The sequence below is a fragment of the Lynx rufus genome, unplaced genomic scaffold (assembly GCF_022079265.1).
Source record: "Lynx rufus isolate CCGP_SWC_20201006 ecotype Redwood Valley unplaced genomic scaffold, mLynRuf1.p SCAF_34, whole genome shotgun sequence".
Taxonomy (NCBI): Eukaryota; Metazoa; Chordata; class Mammalia; order Carnivora; family Felidae; genus Lynx; species Lynx rufus.
This window is the reverse complement of record NW_025814850.1, coordinates 2883083-2896898: the sequence shown is the minus strand read 5'-3', so window position 1 is coordinate 2896898 and position 13816 is coordinate 2883083. Positions and strand designations below refer to the sequence as shown.

The following is a 13816-nucleotide window of genomic DNA, read 5'->3' as shown; positions in this document are numbered from 1 at the left end:
TATGTTCAAGGTCTGCAATAGCTGCCCCCGGTGACAGGTCTGTGCCGCCCACTGCTTCACGTCCACCAGCTGTCTCTGATCTGCTTCCAGCAGCCTATGTCGAAAGCAAGTATTCCCTGTCTGTTACTGTCATTTGAAAACAAGACACGTTTTTGGGGGGGGGGTGCTGCGAGTGTACATGAATGTGTTCATATTCCACAGTATCTTTAGATGAGAAAGAGATGTGTGTTAGAAAGTATACTTTGATGGGAATGCAAGCTGGTGCAGCCACTCTGGAAAACAGTATGGAGGTTCCTCAAAAAACTAAAACTAGAACTACCCTACGACCCAGCAATTGCACTACTAGGCATTCATCCATGGGATACAGGTGTACTGTTTCGAAGGGGCACATGCACCCCCATGTTTATAGCAGCACTATGAACAATAGCCAAAGTATGGAAAAAGCCCAAATGTCCATCGACGGATGAATGGATAAAGAAGATGTATATATATACAATGGAGTATTACTTGGCAATCAAAAAGAATGAAATCTTGCCATTTGCAACTACGTGGATGGAACTGGAGGGTATTATGCGAAGTGAAATTAGTCGGAGAAAGACAAATATATGACTTCACTCACATGAGGACTTTAAGAGACAAAACAGATGAACATAAGGGAAGGGAAACAAAAATTATATAAAAACAGAAGAGACTCATAAATGTAGAGAACAAACAGGGTTACAAGGTGGGGGGAGGCGGGATGGGCTAAACGGGTAAGGGGCACTAAGGAATCTACTCCTGAAATCATTGTTGCACCAAATTAGATGTAAATTTAAAAAAATAAAAATAAAATTAAATAAAAATAAAATAATTATTAAAAAAAAGAAAAAGAAATAAAAAATAAAATAAGTAAATAAATATTGAAAAAAAAGAAATATTAGGGACCGGGATTAATGACAATCACAGTTATACATTTTGTGAGGAAATAATTTTTTTTCTTTCTTAAAAAAAAAAATATATATATATACTATGAATTGATTTTCCAGAAAATATAGAAGGAAAAGTGATCATTCTGATCCTTCTACATTCTTGAGTCTGCTAGCATACTTTTCTGAGTAGCTGGCCAGGGCTAAAGGGTCAGCTTCTGTCCATAGACTTAGGGCAGGGTTTTCCCTAAAAAGTTATGCTGGAAATTAAATCGGTGACCTAATGCCCAGCAGCACTGTGCTGAATGGTCCAGATGTCCTGAGGATTTACCCGTTGGTCACTTCCCCACTGATCCTTCTTGAAGAGGCTGGAACTGATGCTGAGGAGTGGCTGATTCTGATAGTGGGTTTGGGCACCTCCTCCTGGGCTCTAGCATTGATTCTGTTTCTAGCTGCTGTTGCTGGCATAAGAGGTCCAGGCTATGACCACCAGGCCTGTTATGTTTCAGGTGGAAGAGTCTGGAGAGCACGTGATTCTGGGTACTGGGGAGCTGTACCTCGACTGTGTGATGCACGATTTACGGAAGATGTACTCAGAGATCGACATCAAGGTAAATCAGCATCCTCTTTCTTGAGTACCCGCCTGGCCAGGAGCTTGACTCATGGCTCCAGACTGATTTTTTAAGCAACCAAACCCTTGATTCCCCTGGAAGGCCTGAGGGAAGAGGGGGGCCCTATTGGGGAGGAGACATGTTAGGGAAAAGCATGACCTATTGCTCCCTATCTGGGAAGGTATTTGAGATCTGGTTTGCCCCTTTCTGCAGGGTTATTCTCTGTGTCATAGTTTAAAGTCCAGGCTCCCAAGCCAAAGTGATTCTTGGTCTTTTGTTAAGGAAACAGTTATACAGTTAACCCATCTTTGGTGATTAGGGCTCAGCGGAGGGTTTCAGGGAGAGAGTGAGAACTGGTTCTCCTGGATTTGTCGTTAGGTTGTGACGTGGCCCCTTGATTAAAGTGCCCATTGCATGGCCCCAGTCTCCTAGATGGTACCCGTTTTCTCCCAGTTCCTGTGGTGGTGGGAGAGAGCACCCTCAAGTACCCCTCTTAGATCCTCCTCCTGAGGTGCCCAGGACTGGTGGTCTAGAAGATACTGAGTTCCCTGGTGGCTGGCCACGTGGGAGCTTCAGGGAGGAGCTCTGCTACTCAGAGCCAGGTGTTGAGAGTGGAAGGGGATCCCGCCAGTCAGTCCCTAGTGTCAGCTGTGACAGAGCCACGGGAGGTGCTAAGTGAGTGGTTGTGGGACGGCTGAACAGACCTTGAAAGTGTCCTTGGGGGATGATACTTTAGGCCCAGGTTTGACTCCCACGTACTCTTGGCTCAGGAACATAAACTCCACACTCCACGAAGTTTTCTCAGTCTCCTTAGTGCTGGTAAGGACTTCTCACCTGCTATTGTACTCATTGCTGATGCTGATTAAGACAGGGGTTTGTCACAAAGGTAGTGCCAAGGGAACCTCAGAATTCCCTTTGGCAGAATGTTGTCCTTCCAACAAAATTAGATCTTGCCTAACAATTTATTCTGTTTCCCAGGTGGCTGATCCCGTTGTCACGTTTTGTGAGACGGTGGTGGAGACATCTTCCCTCAAGTGCTTTGCTGAAACGCCCAATAAGAAGTGAGCTGGGTGTCAGAGTGACCCTGGGACTGACAGGGGACACTTTCTCCTCCTCCCTCCTCAACTCCACCCCAGTCACAAGTACTGTGGAAATAGAGACTCCCTAGGTCTCAGGATGGGGGCTTAGGATGCTTGAGTTTTAACCTAGCACTCTCATGCCTTAGGCCTGTAGACATGATGCTGTGGAATTCTTTGCTGTAGGTTCCCCAAGGATGAGTGTCCCAACTGCCATTTTTCTCCGTATGATATGATCATCTTACAGTTTTGCCCTGGCAACAGTTCTGTTGTTGTGGGAATTTTTTAAATTTCATTTTTAAGTAATCTCTGCACCCAACATGGGGCTCGAACTCACAACCCTAAGATCAAGAGCTACACACTCCACTGACAGAGCCAGCCAGATGCCCTGAGACCCTACTTTTTTAAAGAGTGGTAGATTCAAGTGAAGGAAGACAGAAAATGAACGTTTTTGCTCTGTTTTGCTCCTCTGGCTTTTACTGATGTAACTGCCTTGTCACCCTCTCCTTAGGAATGCCCCTTCTTCAAATTCTGTTGATCCTCATCATTACTCATTTCCTTTCTGACTAGGAATAAGATCACCATGATTGCTGAGCCTCTCGAGAAGGGCCTCGCCGAGGACATAGAGAATGAGGTGGTCCAGATCACGTGGAACAGGTGAGAATGTGGCTCTGGTTTCAAGGCTGAAAGGAGACGAGGCTCTACGGCTTGCCTCCCCAGGCTCTGATACCACGTGTCCTTCTGGGAAGCAAACTGTCCCCGGGAAGATGGGAATTGTGACCCCAGGATGCAGAAATTGCAGAGCTGCCGGAAAACCTCCATTTCCTCCTCCTTCCCCTAGGAAGAAACTGGGAGAATTCTTCCAGACCAAGTACGATTGGGATCTGCTGGCTGCCCGTTCTATCTGGGCTTTTGGCCCTGATGCCACCGGCCCCAACATCCTGGTGGATGATACCCTGCCTTCTGAGGTACAGCATAACTAACGGGAGCCGTGCAGTGGTTTCTTTGCTGTGGAGTGGAAGAAACTACAAAGTGTACTTCCTTTCCCAGAAGTATTTTGTGTCTTCTGGTGAATTTTGTTACCAGTATACTTACCTTCTCCTCCCTCTAAACTGATTGTTGCCAGGGTCACTGCTCACAGGCCCTCATGTTTTGTGCAGGTGGACAAGGCTCTTCTTGGCTCAGTGAAGGACAGCATTGTTCAAGGTTTCCAGTGGGGAACCAGGGAGGGGCCCCTCTGTGACGAGTGTAAGTTCCGACAGTGCCTCTGCCTCCCCCTCTCCAGCCCTGTAGGGTCCTTTTTCCTGGGTGTATGAGGTGGGGTGGGGTGGGCTCGTGTACGGGACCTGGCAGGAGAAGCAGCTTGGGGTACATGGGGCCATTCCATGTCCTAGGTCAGCTTCCTCTTCTCGCCTCTCCTCCCTCCCCATCCAAGTGCTATTGCCTGGGACATCCCGGAAGGGAAGTCATTTCTAGACGGACATTTGCTTCTCAGTCCTGAGAAGGAATGTGCTTGAGGAGAGGTATAAAGAGGAAGATGGGATCGGAGTGGTTTATAGACGAGGTTGGATTAGTGGGCAGGAAGGTGCAATTCCTAGCACTTACTCTATATCCAAAAACAATTAAGTATCTACAAAAAAAAAAAAAAAAAATCCCATAAACTTCTAGGAAAGCTTTACAATGCCTGAGCGTGGCCTGAAACAAACATAAAGAATGTGTGCCTAACTTCTGTCCTCTGCTATAGGCCTTGGTATCCTATCAGAACACCCATCTGCAGGGTGATTTTGTCCCATATCTTTTGTGATCTTAAGGGGCGCCTGGGTGGCGCAGTCGGTTAAGCGTCCGACTTCAGCCAGGTCACGATCTCGCGGTCCGTGAGTTCGAGCCCCGCGTCAGGCTCTGGGCTGATGGCTCGGAGCCTGGAGCCTGTTTCTGATTCTGTGTCTCCCTCTCTCTCTGCCCCTCCCCCGTTCATGCTCTGTCTCTCTCTGTCCCAAAAATAAATAAACGTTGAAAAAAAAAAAAAAAAAAAGACAGCTGCCATGCTGCTAGAGGCTCCTTGGTGCCCTCCCTGCGCGTGGGCCCTTGACTAGCACCAGAACCACTCCTCAGTCATCAACTCCCCCATCTCCTTTCCAGTGATTCGAAATGTCAAGTTTAAGATCCTGGATGCAGTGGTTGCCCAAGAGCCCTTGCACCGGGGCGGGGGCCAAATCATCCCCACGGCCAGGAGAGTTGTCTATTCTGCCTTCCTCATGGTAAGTGAGTGGAGCTGAGTTGCTCTGGGGCACTATGTGGAAATTCTAGCTATGCAGGTCTCAAGACCATAGTCCCTCCAGCCTTTTTCTCTGTCCAGGTCCTCAAGACCACAGTCCCTCCAGCCTTTTTCTCTATCCAGGTCCTCAATCCTCAGCCTTACCCAAGCTAAGGAACTCTTTCTTCTTGCCCTGTTGCAGGCCACTCCTCGTCTGATGGAGCCTTACTACTTCGTGGAGGTCCAGGCCCCTGCAGATTGTGTCTCTGCTGTGTATACTGTCCTGGCCAGGCGCAGGTGAGCCATGGGCATGTTAGGGATGGTGCAGGGAGCAGGAGTACCGCAAGAGTAACTGGGCTCCGTGGGGAAGGAGGTGGACCTCCTGTACTGTCCCTGCTCCTAGAACCTAGTGAGTTGTTTTTTCAAAATGAAGTAGGAAAGGATTAAGGCAGACCCCTGCTTCACTGCAGATAAAAAGTTGAGATTCCTTCTTAGACCCCTCTCAGTGGAGAACCCCCCGGGGAAAGTACTGAAATGTGTCAGTGGGGGAATGTCTATAGGACCTTGTCCCTTCAGTGTTGCCACTCTCATGTAGTGGTCACTACCCCTTTGGCTGCCATGGGAAATGACACTGAGCCCTCCCCCCCCCCCCCCCCCCAGCCTTTTCCATCCACTGTAGCATGATTGTGGTTATTCTTTCTTTGATGGTAACTCTGTGTTGTGGTATATTTGGGACAGTTTCCTTCTCTGCTTTTGGTCTCTGAAGGATGAGGGACTCAGCCTTTGTTTTTCTGTCGCAGGGGGCATGTGACTCAGGATGCACCCATCCCAGGCTCCCCTCTCTACACCATCAAAGCTTTCATCCCCGCCATTGACTCTTTTGGCTTTGAGACCGATCTGCGGACTCACACCCAGGGGCAGGCCTTTTCCTTGTCTGTCTTCCACCATTGGCAGGTGAGAAAATGGTGCAGGCTGGCCAGTGCGGCCTCCCACCTGTTCAAGGCCAGTCTTCTCTGGTCTGTTCCCCTTTCAAATCCTAAGTGAGATTTCCAACGTCCTAGAGAAAAGTGCTGGATCATTGGAAACCACTTTGCCTTTCAGATTGTGCCCGGTGATCCTCTGGACAAGAGCATTGTCATCCGTCCCCTGGAGCCACAACCAGCTCCTCACCTGGCCCGAGAATTCATGATCAAAACCCGTCGCAGGAAGGTATGTGTCCCTCAGGCCCATTGCCAGCCCTTAATCCCCAGGGCTCTTGGCAGGAGTTGGATCTCTCTTCATTTCTTCCTTTGGGACCCTTCTCCCAAAGACTGAGAGCGGTTTACCATACAACGCAAAGAGGTGCAATCTGTCCAGGCCTCGGGCCACCAGACCCTGGACACAGTCTGGCCAGGAAGGGAGCACCTTATCTTGTCCAGTGGTGACTCCTGAAATAGCTGGTCCACAGCTTCACCCCACCAGCCCCCCACCCCAGCACAGGCCTCAGGCGGCCTCCAACTCAATCGACCACCACATAGGGCTCTTTCTTACATCTGTCCCCACTCTCTGCAGGGACTGAGTGAGGATGTGAGCATCAGCAAGTTCTTTGATGATCCCATGTTGCTGGAGCTCGCCAAGCAGGATGTTGTGCTCAATTACCCCATGTGAGTGTCGGGACTCCTGGCAGCCCCTGCTCCCTGCAGTGGGCTGTATCCTGGACTTGAAGCTGGGACCTGGTGCGACCTGGACTCCATGTTGTCAGAGAGCATCTGGGAGCTGCTGTGGCCATTTTTAACAACCCCAAAGCCTCCAACCCAGAGTCCCAACGAGGGAAGAGTATTTGGCCTCCTGGTTCCTCTGCAGCTTCTGCCTGGCTCCATTCCCAGGGAACAGAGAAGAGCTCGGGCTCGGAGAAGGAGAAGGGGACAAAGTGTTTAACCCCAAGGGGCCCTGTCTTCAGGATTTACATGGAATTTTTTTTTTTTTTTTACAAGTTTGACCTTAGACATGGATTTTAAATGAACAGAACATTCTGACCTCTGCCTTGCTCTGTTCCTTTCATCCCTACCCATCTGCCCCTCCCCCTTTCCTCCAACAGTCTGGTCTTGGCACTTGGGTTCTGAATGAATATATGTCATCTCCTGTGAAGCTTCACGGTCTCTTCTCCCAGCTGCAGTCTTCCTGCCTGGGTCCCCAGGGCAGCGGCCTGTGGTGGGAGGGACGCCTGCCTCTTAATCCAGTGCTCCCGTGAGCATTGGGGCCACTTTCTTGCCACCCCCCCCCATCCCCTGCACCTACCACCCAGTCCTCTCTACCGTGCTGCTTCTGGTTGGGACCTGGGGTGGCTTAGGAGGTATTGGGCTTCTGGGATTGGAGGCTGTTGCCCCTGGAGCTGGGGGCCAGAACTCTGATTTCCAAACCTTTCTCTAAACCTACACACACACACACACACACAGTCTCTCTGTCTCTCTCTCTTCCTCTCTCTCTCACACACACACACACACACACACACACACACACACACACACACACACCAGCCACTACTGGTCCCTAACTCTGCTCTGCCCCGTGTGAAGGAGAGACTTGATTTTCCTCAAAATGCTTTATTAGGAACGTACCAGGGATTGATGGACGAGGCTCTGGCTGCCCCGGGCCCTACAGGAATCCTACTTCTCCCCGGCATTCGGTGCTGTTCTTTTGATGTAGTCTCTGTACATCGTGTACACAGCACCTGCAGGAAGGAGAAGGGAAAACAGCCCATAACACCCAACCCTGCAGCCATCCTCTGGCTCTCCCAGGAGCCTGACTGCAGCCGTTCCCCTGAGGGTCCAGCTTCCCTGCTCAGCTTCCCTTTCTGCTCTAGCTCTCAGTAGCTGCTACAAGTACCTGCAGAGCCCTTCCGTGTAGATTACCTCTCTGAGAAACCCCACAGCAACCTGCGAGGTCGGCAAGCCAGGGTGCTTACCATCGTGTTGCACATGGGGAAACTGAGGCTCAGAGAAAGGGACTTGTCTACGGTCACACAGCTAGTAAGTAGCTGTCTGCCCCTTGACCCACAGAGGAAGGGAAATTCAGCATGTGTTCTGCTGTGTGACTTTTCTCACCTCTCAGGACAGACTGCCATAAAACCAACTGTGCACCATCCCCACGGGCCTGGGACAGGAGGCCAAGCAGGGACCCCTGAAAATGGCTTGGTTTGAGGGTTTCACCCAAACCTCCACTTGCTGTGGAGCCTGGTGGGACTGAAATCATGGTCCTTTAACCATCAGGACTCACAGCCAGATTTTGTCTAACTAAAGCTGCGTTTTCGTTCTGTGACCCCCACCAGCCCCTCACCTAGCATGACCGCACCCACGGCACAGGCCTGCGCTGCCACTCGGGTGTGAATCAGGTGTATGGACATCTTGGTGGAACCACGAGCCTTCAGCCGATAAATCCGGTATGCTGCCACTGCCAGACAGCCTCCCAAGCCTGTAGGCAGAGAACATGACCTTTGGGCATCTGGATAAACCCCTATTTCCGTGCCGCTTCATGGTGGGAGACCATGAGTTGTTTACTCCCAATGGCATTTTCAAAGTGGCTGTCTATCTCCAGTGAGCCCTCTACATACAAATAGCCCATCACGGGCCTCCCCCACCCCCCATTTGCTCTGCTCCGGACCCTCCTCCAGCCATGTTGGCTCCCACAGCTACTTTTCTTTTCTCCCAGGGCCTGGAGAAAGGAAGCCCTGGGAGACGCCAGACCGCTCTTTCCCATCCTGATGCTGGTGTTGATGCCCCCCATTTCCCTGCACCCCAGGCCGTCAGTTGGCCACCACCTCCACCCATCCAGACTCCTTGTCAGGCGTGTCCCTTCCCTTGGCACCTTTGCTGCTGGTTCACTCTTCTCCTAGCTGTTGGCTGTTCCGTGGGCAGGACAGTTGAGTCCTCTGCTTCCTTTGAAAGGGCTAGGAGACCTTTTCCGTGAGAGGAGGCCCCTCATTCCCTACTTTACCACTCACCTACAGGCACCAGCGGAGACTCCCTGGTCTTCCTCAGGAACTTCTCAGACACACTGTCTTCGCCTTCAGGTGGTACCCACCAGCCTTTGTTAGCAGACATGATCCTGGCTCCAGATGTTAGCAGCTGGAGCTCTGAGGTTTCAGCCCAGTCCTACAAGGAGGCACCCCATAATAGGAACTCCCAATTCTCCTCAACTTGGGGGAAAAAGGGGGGAGTTGCCTGCTAAGAACCTCTCTTACCATGCCCGACACAGCCCCTACTTGAGAAGATGTCCCAAGTGTCCTGTCTCATGTGGCTGGACCACTACTGCCATCCCTTCTTCCTCACGTCTGCCTCTTCCCCAGCTCATTCTGACTGTTTTCCCTGCTTCCCCCTCCTTCCATCTGTATCCCTATGTGATCCTTGGGTCAAGAAAAGCAGCTGGAAAAATCCACAGATGAGGGCGAGAGGAACAGGCCTTGAGCCTTGGGACCCCCACTGGCCTGGAGTCTGTGAGGGTTGCTCCTCTGGGAGCTGCAGATCCCACAGAGCAGGTCTGGCCCCAGGGAAGCAGGCCATCCCAGACAGTGTTCCAGCACTGGTTACCGAGTCACCAGAGCCAAAAATTAAAATAATTGGACATTGATATGTGAATAATTTAGCATAGATTTTGGACATTAATACTAACAGGACTAATTCTGGTCCCTGAACTGCTCCCGTTTCCATTTCTCGCCAGGTTCTTTGCGATTGCCAACCCCCTGCCTCCCTCCCTGGGCCGGTGACCCCTATTGCTCTACTTGCTAACCCCCCAGTAAACATCTGCTCTGATCACAAACTAGACAGAGTCCCAGAGTCCTGGTCCTTAGACGAGGGCTTCTGCCTGTGGGGTGCCTTCTAGGTCTAACCCGTGAGACAGACACCCTGCGTGAGGCGACCTCCAGGTGCCTCTCTCCTGGAGGAGCAAGGACTGTCGGCCCCACACTTTCTTAACATGCTGGTGCTTACCCTAGGAGATGGCTAGAAAATAGAGTGCAAGCAGCCCGGCCAGGGCTCAGCATCTGCTGTTTTGAACCGATCAGGAGCTGATGATGGAGCTGCCACTGTGGGGTCAGGGAAGCAAGCTTTCTGTGGACTTTGAAGTCTGGAATGGAGAGGGGAGGAGATAGGCCAGGGCATCAGTCTTAACCCCCCATTTGCTGAGTTCCAGGCCAGAGCTCCATGCACTAGAAAGTAATGAAAGATCACATGGCAGGAGGCCTTAACTAGATTCAGTCCAGTAATTCCCATGGATGTAAGGGGTTGGATCAAACAGGAACTTGATACAGAGAACTGAGATGGGAATACCGAGGCAAGGAAGGGCAGAGATCATGGCTTCTCCCCCAAGCTATACTGCTTCAAACACTCATGAACAAAGTGGGCTGTAAATAAAATGGCCCAATTGTGGGAGGCAGGCCCTCTGGTCTTGGTCTTGATCCTTTTCAAGGATGCTTTCTGGATCGGGGAGATTCATCCAATTTGTAACCACTAGGACTACCTTGCATCTCCAGGGATCCTTGTACTACAGGTGGGGAACGGGGGCATGGGGAGAGGGGGGATGATGTTCACTAGGGACAGAGGTGACAAGTGGCCAGGCTTACCACCTATTCTGTTTGAGGTATTTTCAGACCTTTCAAATGTTCTATACAGTAGGGAAGGAACTGAGCTTCGGAGAGGCTAAATGATCTCCAAGGTGCACAGCTAGTAAATGGCAGTGTCAGCATCTGAATGTAGGTCTGACTGGTTCCAGAGTTTGTACTCCTAGCCTACTTCCCAGGGGCTGGCTAAGCAGAAACCCTCTTCATTGAGGCTGAAGCTTAGGAGTGCTAATCAATCTCAGCATCCTGGATTCGGAGAAGAGGAAAGTACCTTCTTGCTAAGCAGGAGTGAAAAGATTGACGTACGCTACGGAGAATCCCACTCTATCCCAGTGCTTTGTTCTTACCCTAGATACTCAGCCCCATGTGCCTGTCCTAAAGGGTCTGTACAGCACAGAAAATCCGTCCAGCAGCTGATGTCTTTCTTTTCTCTCTCCAGCACTCACTGCTCTAGGAAGAGACCCAGGGTCACAGCAGCTCCCCAGAGCCTTCACATATCCCCAGCGTCCATGGGAACTCTCCTCCCAGTCATTCACACACACTCTCCCAGGCTGCCTCTCCTGGTCCCAAGAGTGACCTGAATTCTCAAGAGATGGATGGTCTAGGCCAGAGGTAGGGGGATGGAAATGCCTGGATGACACAGAGCAAGAATCAGGATCAACTCCAAGCCCTTTGTAGAACAGGGGCCAAGCTGTAGAGGGCAAAGTTCAATTTAATTGAGAAGTTCTCCCTTCTTGTTGGGATTCTGTTGATGCTCCTACAGCATCTCAGCCCAGAATTGAGAAAATAATAATAGACATAGTTGCCATGGTTCTCTGAGCACCTATGGGGCAAGAAGTGTGCTAATTGCTTTAAGGAGGTTATTTTATTTCATCCTCACAACTCTGTAAGGTAGGTACTGTTATTCCCCTTTCACAGATGAAAAACTGAGGCTTGGGTTAAATGTCCCACTCCAGGTCACATAAGTGACAGAAGAAAGAACCAGACTTCTAACTGTTCCTAAAATCAAATCTCACTGTTCTGGACGAATGGGAGGACTATTAAGCAGAGGGAAAGTCTTGAAATAGAAGAAATAAAATTGCTTTTTACTCCTGAGAGCACACAGTAACCAAAACTTCAAGGAACAGATTTCTGTAGAGTCCTGCTTCAGTAAACAGATAAGATAAATTATAACATTTTTGTTAATAGGCAAAGTCTTCAATAATTATTGCTATTTAAGCATTTCTCCATAGTCATTTATGTCATAGGCCTTTTTTTTTCTTCCAGGTCACATCACACCCCGAGACATTCTAATTTCGAGGGGTCTCAATTGAGTGATGTGGACAGACTTAACGAATCCGGAGTGTAGGCCAGAGTCAGAGTCAGACGTGGGGTCAGTTAGCTGCTTGGCCACTCTCTGAATATTTGGTCTTCTATCACTCAACCTCTTTTGGGTCTGTGTCATCATCTGTAAAACGGAGGTAGCATCTCCCCAAATGGTTAGAATTTCCCTCCATGCTGCCTGCTCCTCTTCCTCCCAAATGAGCAAGTGTCAGGAAACGGGTAGAGGCTGGGGGAGAAGTGGAAAGTCTCTGACAACAGATAGAAAGGTTACCACGTTCTGGGTGGTCCAAATTCAGCACACCCCTGTCCCTCTCCAACCTCCTTTCTCTGGCTTCCCCACCCTAACAGGAAGCTTTGGGCTCATTCTCCCCATTCTGTTGGGAGGAGGGGTGGCCAGGACTTGAAGCTCTATACAGTCTAAGGCACCGCTGTGCTATATATAGCTCCAGGGAGCTGAGGGCCAGGACAGGGGAGAGAGGGCCAGCAGCTCTTTTGCCTTGAGCTAAGGAGTGCTGGGAGAGAGGCGATGCTGAAGAATGAACTGGATAAGGAACAGAAGATCTGAGTTGGGCCTGGAATGGGGAGGACCCAGGCTGAAGGACTGGAGGAATCACAGGAGAGAAAACACTAGGCCATATATAGTAGTGTCTCAGGGACTTGAGGTGCAAAGAGTGGGGGGAACAGAAACAGGCTGGGGGAGTGGAAGTTTCCAGACAACATGGCTAGACTGAGGCACCCTCTAGAAAGTGCCCGGGGTAGAGAGGGTAAGACATCCTCCCCCTTAAAGCAGGCACTGGGTTCCAAGGACACCCCAAGAGTCACGGGCCTGGGGCCAGGAAAGTGCCTTTGGTACCACTTATCTTTCTGGGAGACTATGCACGTATTTAAAAAGCTCCGGGGGAGCTCCTAGCTGGCTCAGTCAGGGTCTTGAGTTCAATCCGCATTTTGGGTGTGGGGCCTGCTTACAAAGGTAAAATAGGGGCGCCTGGGTGGCTCAGTCAGTTAAGCCTCCACCTCTTGTTTACTGCTCAAGGTCGTGTTCTCACGGTACTGAGACGGAACCCGGGTCAAGCTCCACACGCTGAGCCTGGAGCCTGCTCCGAATGCTCTCTCTGCCCTTCCTCTGCACGCATGCTCTCTTCTCTCTCAAAATAAATAAACAAATAAATAAAATGTTTTGTTTTTTTTTTTTTAAAGGTAAAATCTTAAAAAGCTCCTAAGAGGGTGGATATAGCAACTGGAAGGCTGCATCTGACTGTAGTGAGGCTGACATAGAATCACATCTTGTGAAGGACCAATTTGGAGTTGTGTATTTATACACACCTGTCTCAGATGACAAATGGATGCTCCAGAGATGGGAAACATTTTGCTAAGATCCTTATGTTGCGTGCTTTTGAATACCCAAATTACCTGGCTTCCTCTAAAGAACACTGTGGGAAGGAGCTAATGCCCTTTGGAGCCTACAAGGATTACGCACTTTACATATTTTACTTAATCCTCACAACAATCCCAACAGATGGATCTCATCCCCATTTAACAGATGAAGAAACCACGGCTCAGAGGGCAAGTAAATGACTGACCCATCCAACCAATGTTAACCACTACAGACCGCTTTCCAGTGGAAAACTAACATATCAAGGAATAATGTGACTTCGTGTACAGTTCTCTCTTTTCTTTTTTTTTTTTAACATTTATTCATTTTTGAGAGACAGAAAGCACGAGCAGGAGAGAGGCAGAGCGTGAGGGACACAGAATCAGAAGCAGGCTCCTGGCTCTGAGCTGTCAACACAGAGCCCTGTGTGGGGTTCAAACTCACAGACCCCGTGCGATCATGACCTGAGCTCAAGTCGGATGTTTAATCGACTGAGCCACCGGGGCGCCCCCCTCTTTCTCTTTTTTTCAATGTTTATTTTTGAGAGAGAAGGCGACAGAAGATCCAAAGTGTCCTCTGCACGAACAGCAGCAAGCCCAATGCAGGCCTTGAACTCACGAACGGAGAGATTATGATCTGAGCCGAAGTCGGACGGACACTCAACCAACTGTGCCACCCAGGT

At 50.0% G+C, this 13816-nt stretch overlaps 2 protein-coding genes across 2 annotated transcripts in view; one reads left to right on the top strand and one right to left on the bottom strand.

Moving 5' to 3' along the window:
• Window positions 1–6865, top strand: part of EFTUD2 (elongation factor Tu GTP binding domain containing 2) — a 39291-nt gene extending 32426 nt beyond the window's left edge. Inside the window, exons 19-28 of the mRNA XM_047093414.1 lie at window positions 1415–1516; window positions 2495–2577; window positions 3163–3249; window positions 3434–3560; window positions 3753–3840; window positions 4732–4850; window positions 5049–5143; window positions 5647–5800; window positions 5948–6055; window positions 6398–6865. Of these exons, the coding sequence (XP_046949370.1) occupies window positions 1415–1516; window positions 2495–2577; window positions 3163–3249; window positions 3434–3560; window positions 3753–3840; window positions 4732–4850; window positions 5049–5143; window positions 5647–5800; window positions 5948–6055; window positions 6398–6493 (1059 nt within the window). The 3' untranslated portion in view covers window positions 6494–6865. The remainder of the gene's footprint in view (window positions 1–1414; window positions 1517–2494; window positions 2578–3162; window positions 3250–3433; window positions 3561–3752; window positions 3841–4731; window positions 4851–5048; window positions 5144–5646; window positions 5801–5947; window positions 6056–6397) is intronic.
• Window positions 6866–7491: 626 nt separating this feature from the next.
• HIGD1B (HIG1 hypoxia inducible domain family member 1B) lies at window positions 7492–8970 on the bottom strand. Its single transcript, XM_047093553.1, has 3 exons — window positions 8826–8970; window positions 8162–8296; window positions 7492–7556 (listed from the first exon to the last, which is right to left on the bottom strand). The coding sequence occupies exons 1-3, from the start codon at window positions 8923–8925 to the stop codon at window positions 7492–7494; spliced, it is 300 nt and encodes a 99-aa protein (XP_046949509.1). The 5' UTR covers window positions 8926–8970.
• Window positions 8971–13816: the final 4846 nt, after the last annotated feature.

Bases quoted from the DNA above. Each gene is read 5' to 3' on its own strand.
- HIGD1B (XM_047093553.1), bottom strand. From the start codon at position 8,925: ATGTCTGCTAACAAAGGCTGGTGGGTACCACCTGAAGGCGAAGACAGT. The intron at 8,297-8,825 runs GTGAGTGGTAAA...CTCTGCCTACAG, and splicing joins GTCTCCGCTGGTGCCTGTAG to GCTTGGGAGGCTGTCTGGCA. The intron at 7,557-8,161 runs GTGAGGGGCTGG...TCCTTCCTGCAG, and splicing joins CGTGGGTGCGGTCATGCTAG to GTGCTGTGTACACGATGTAC.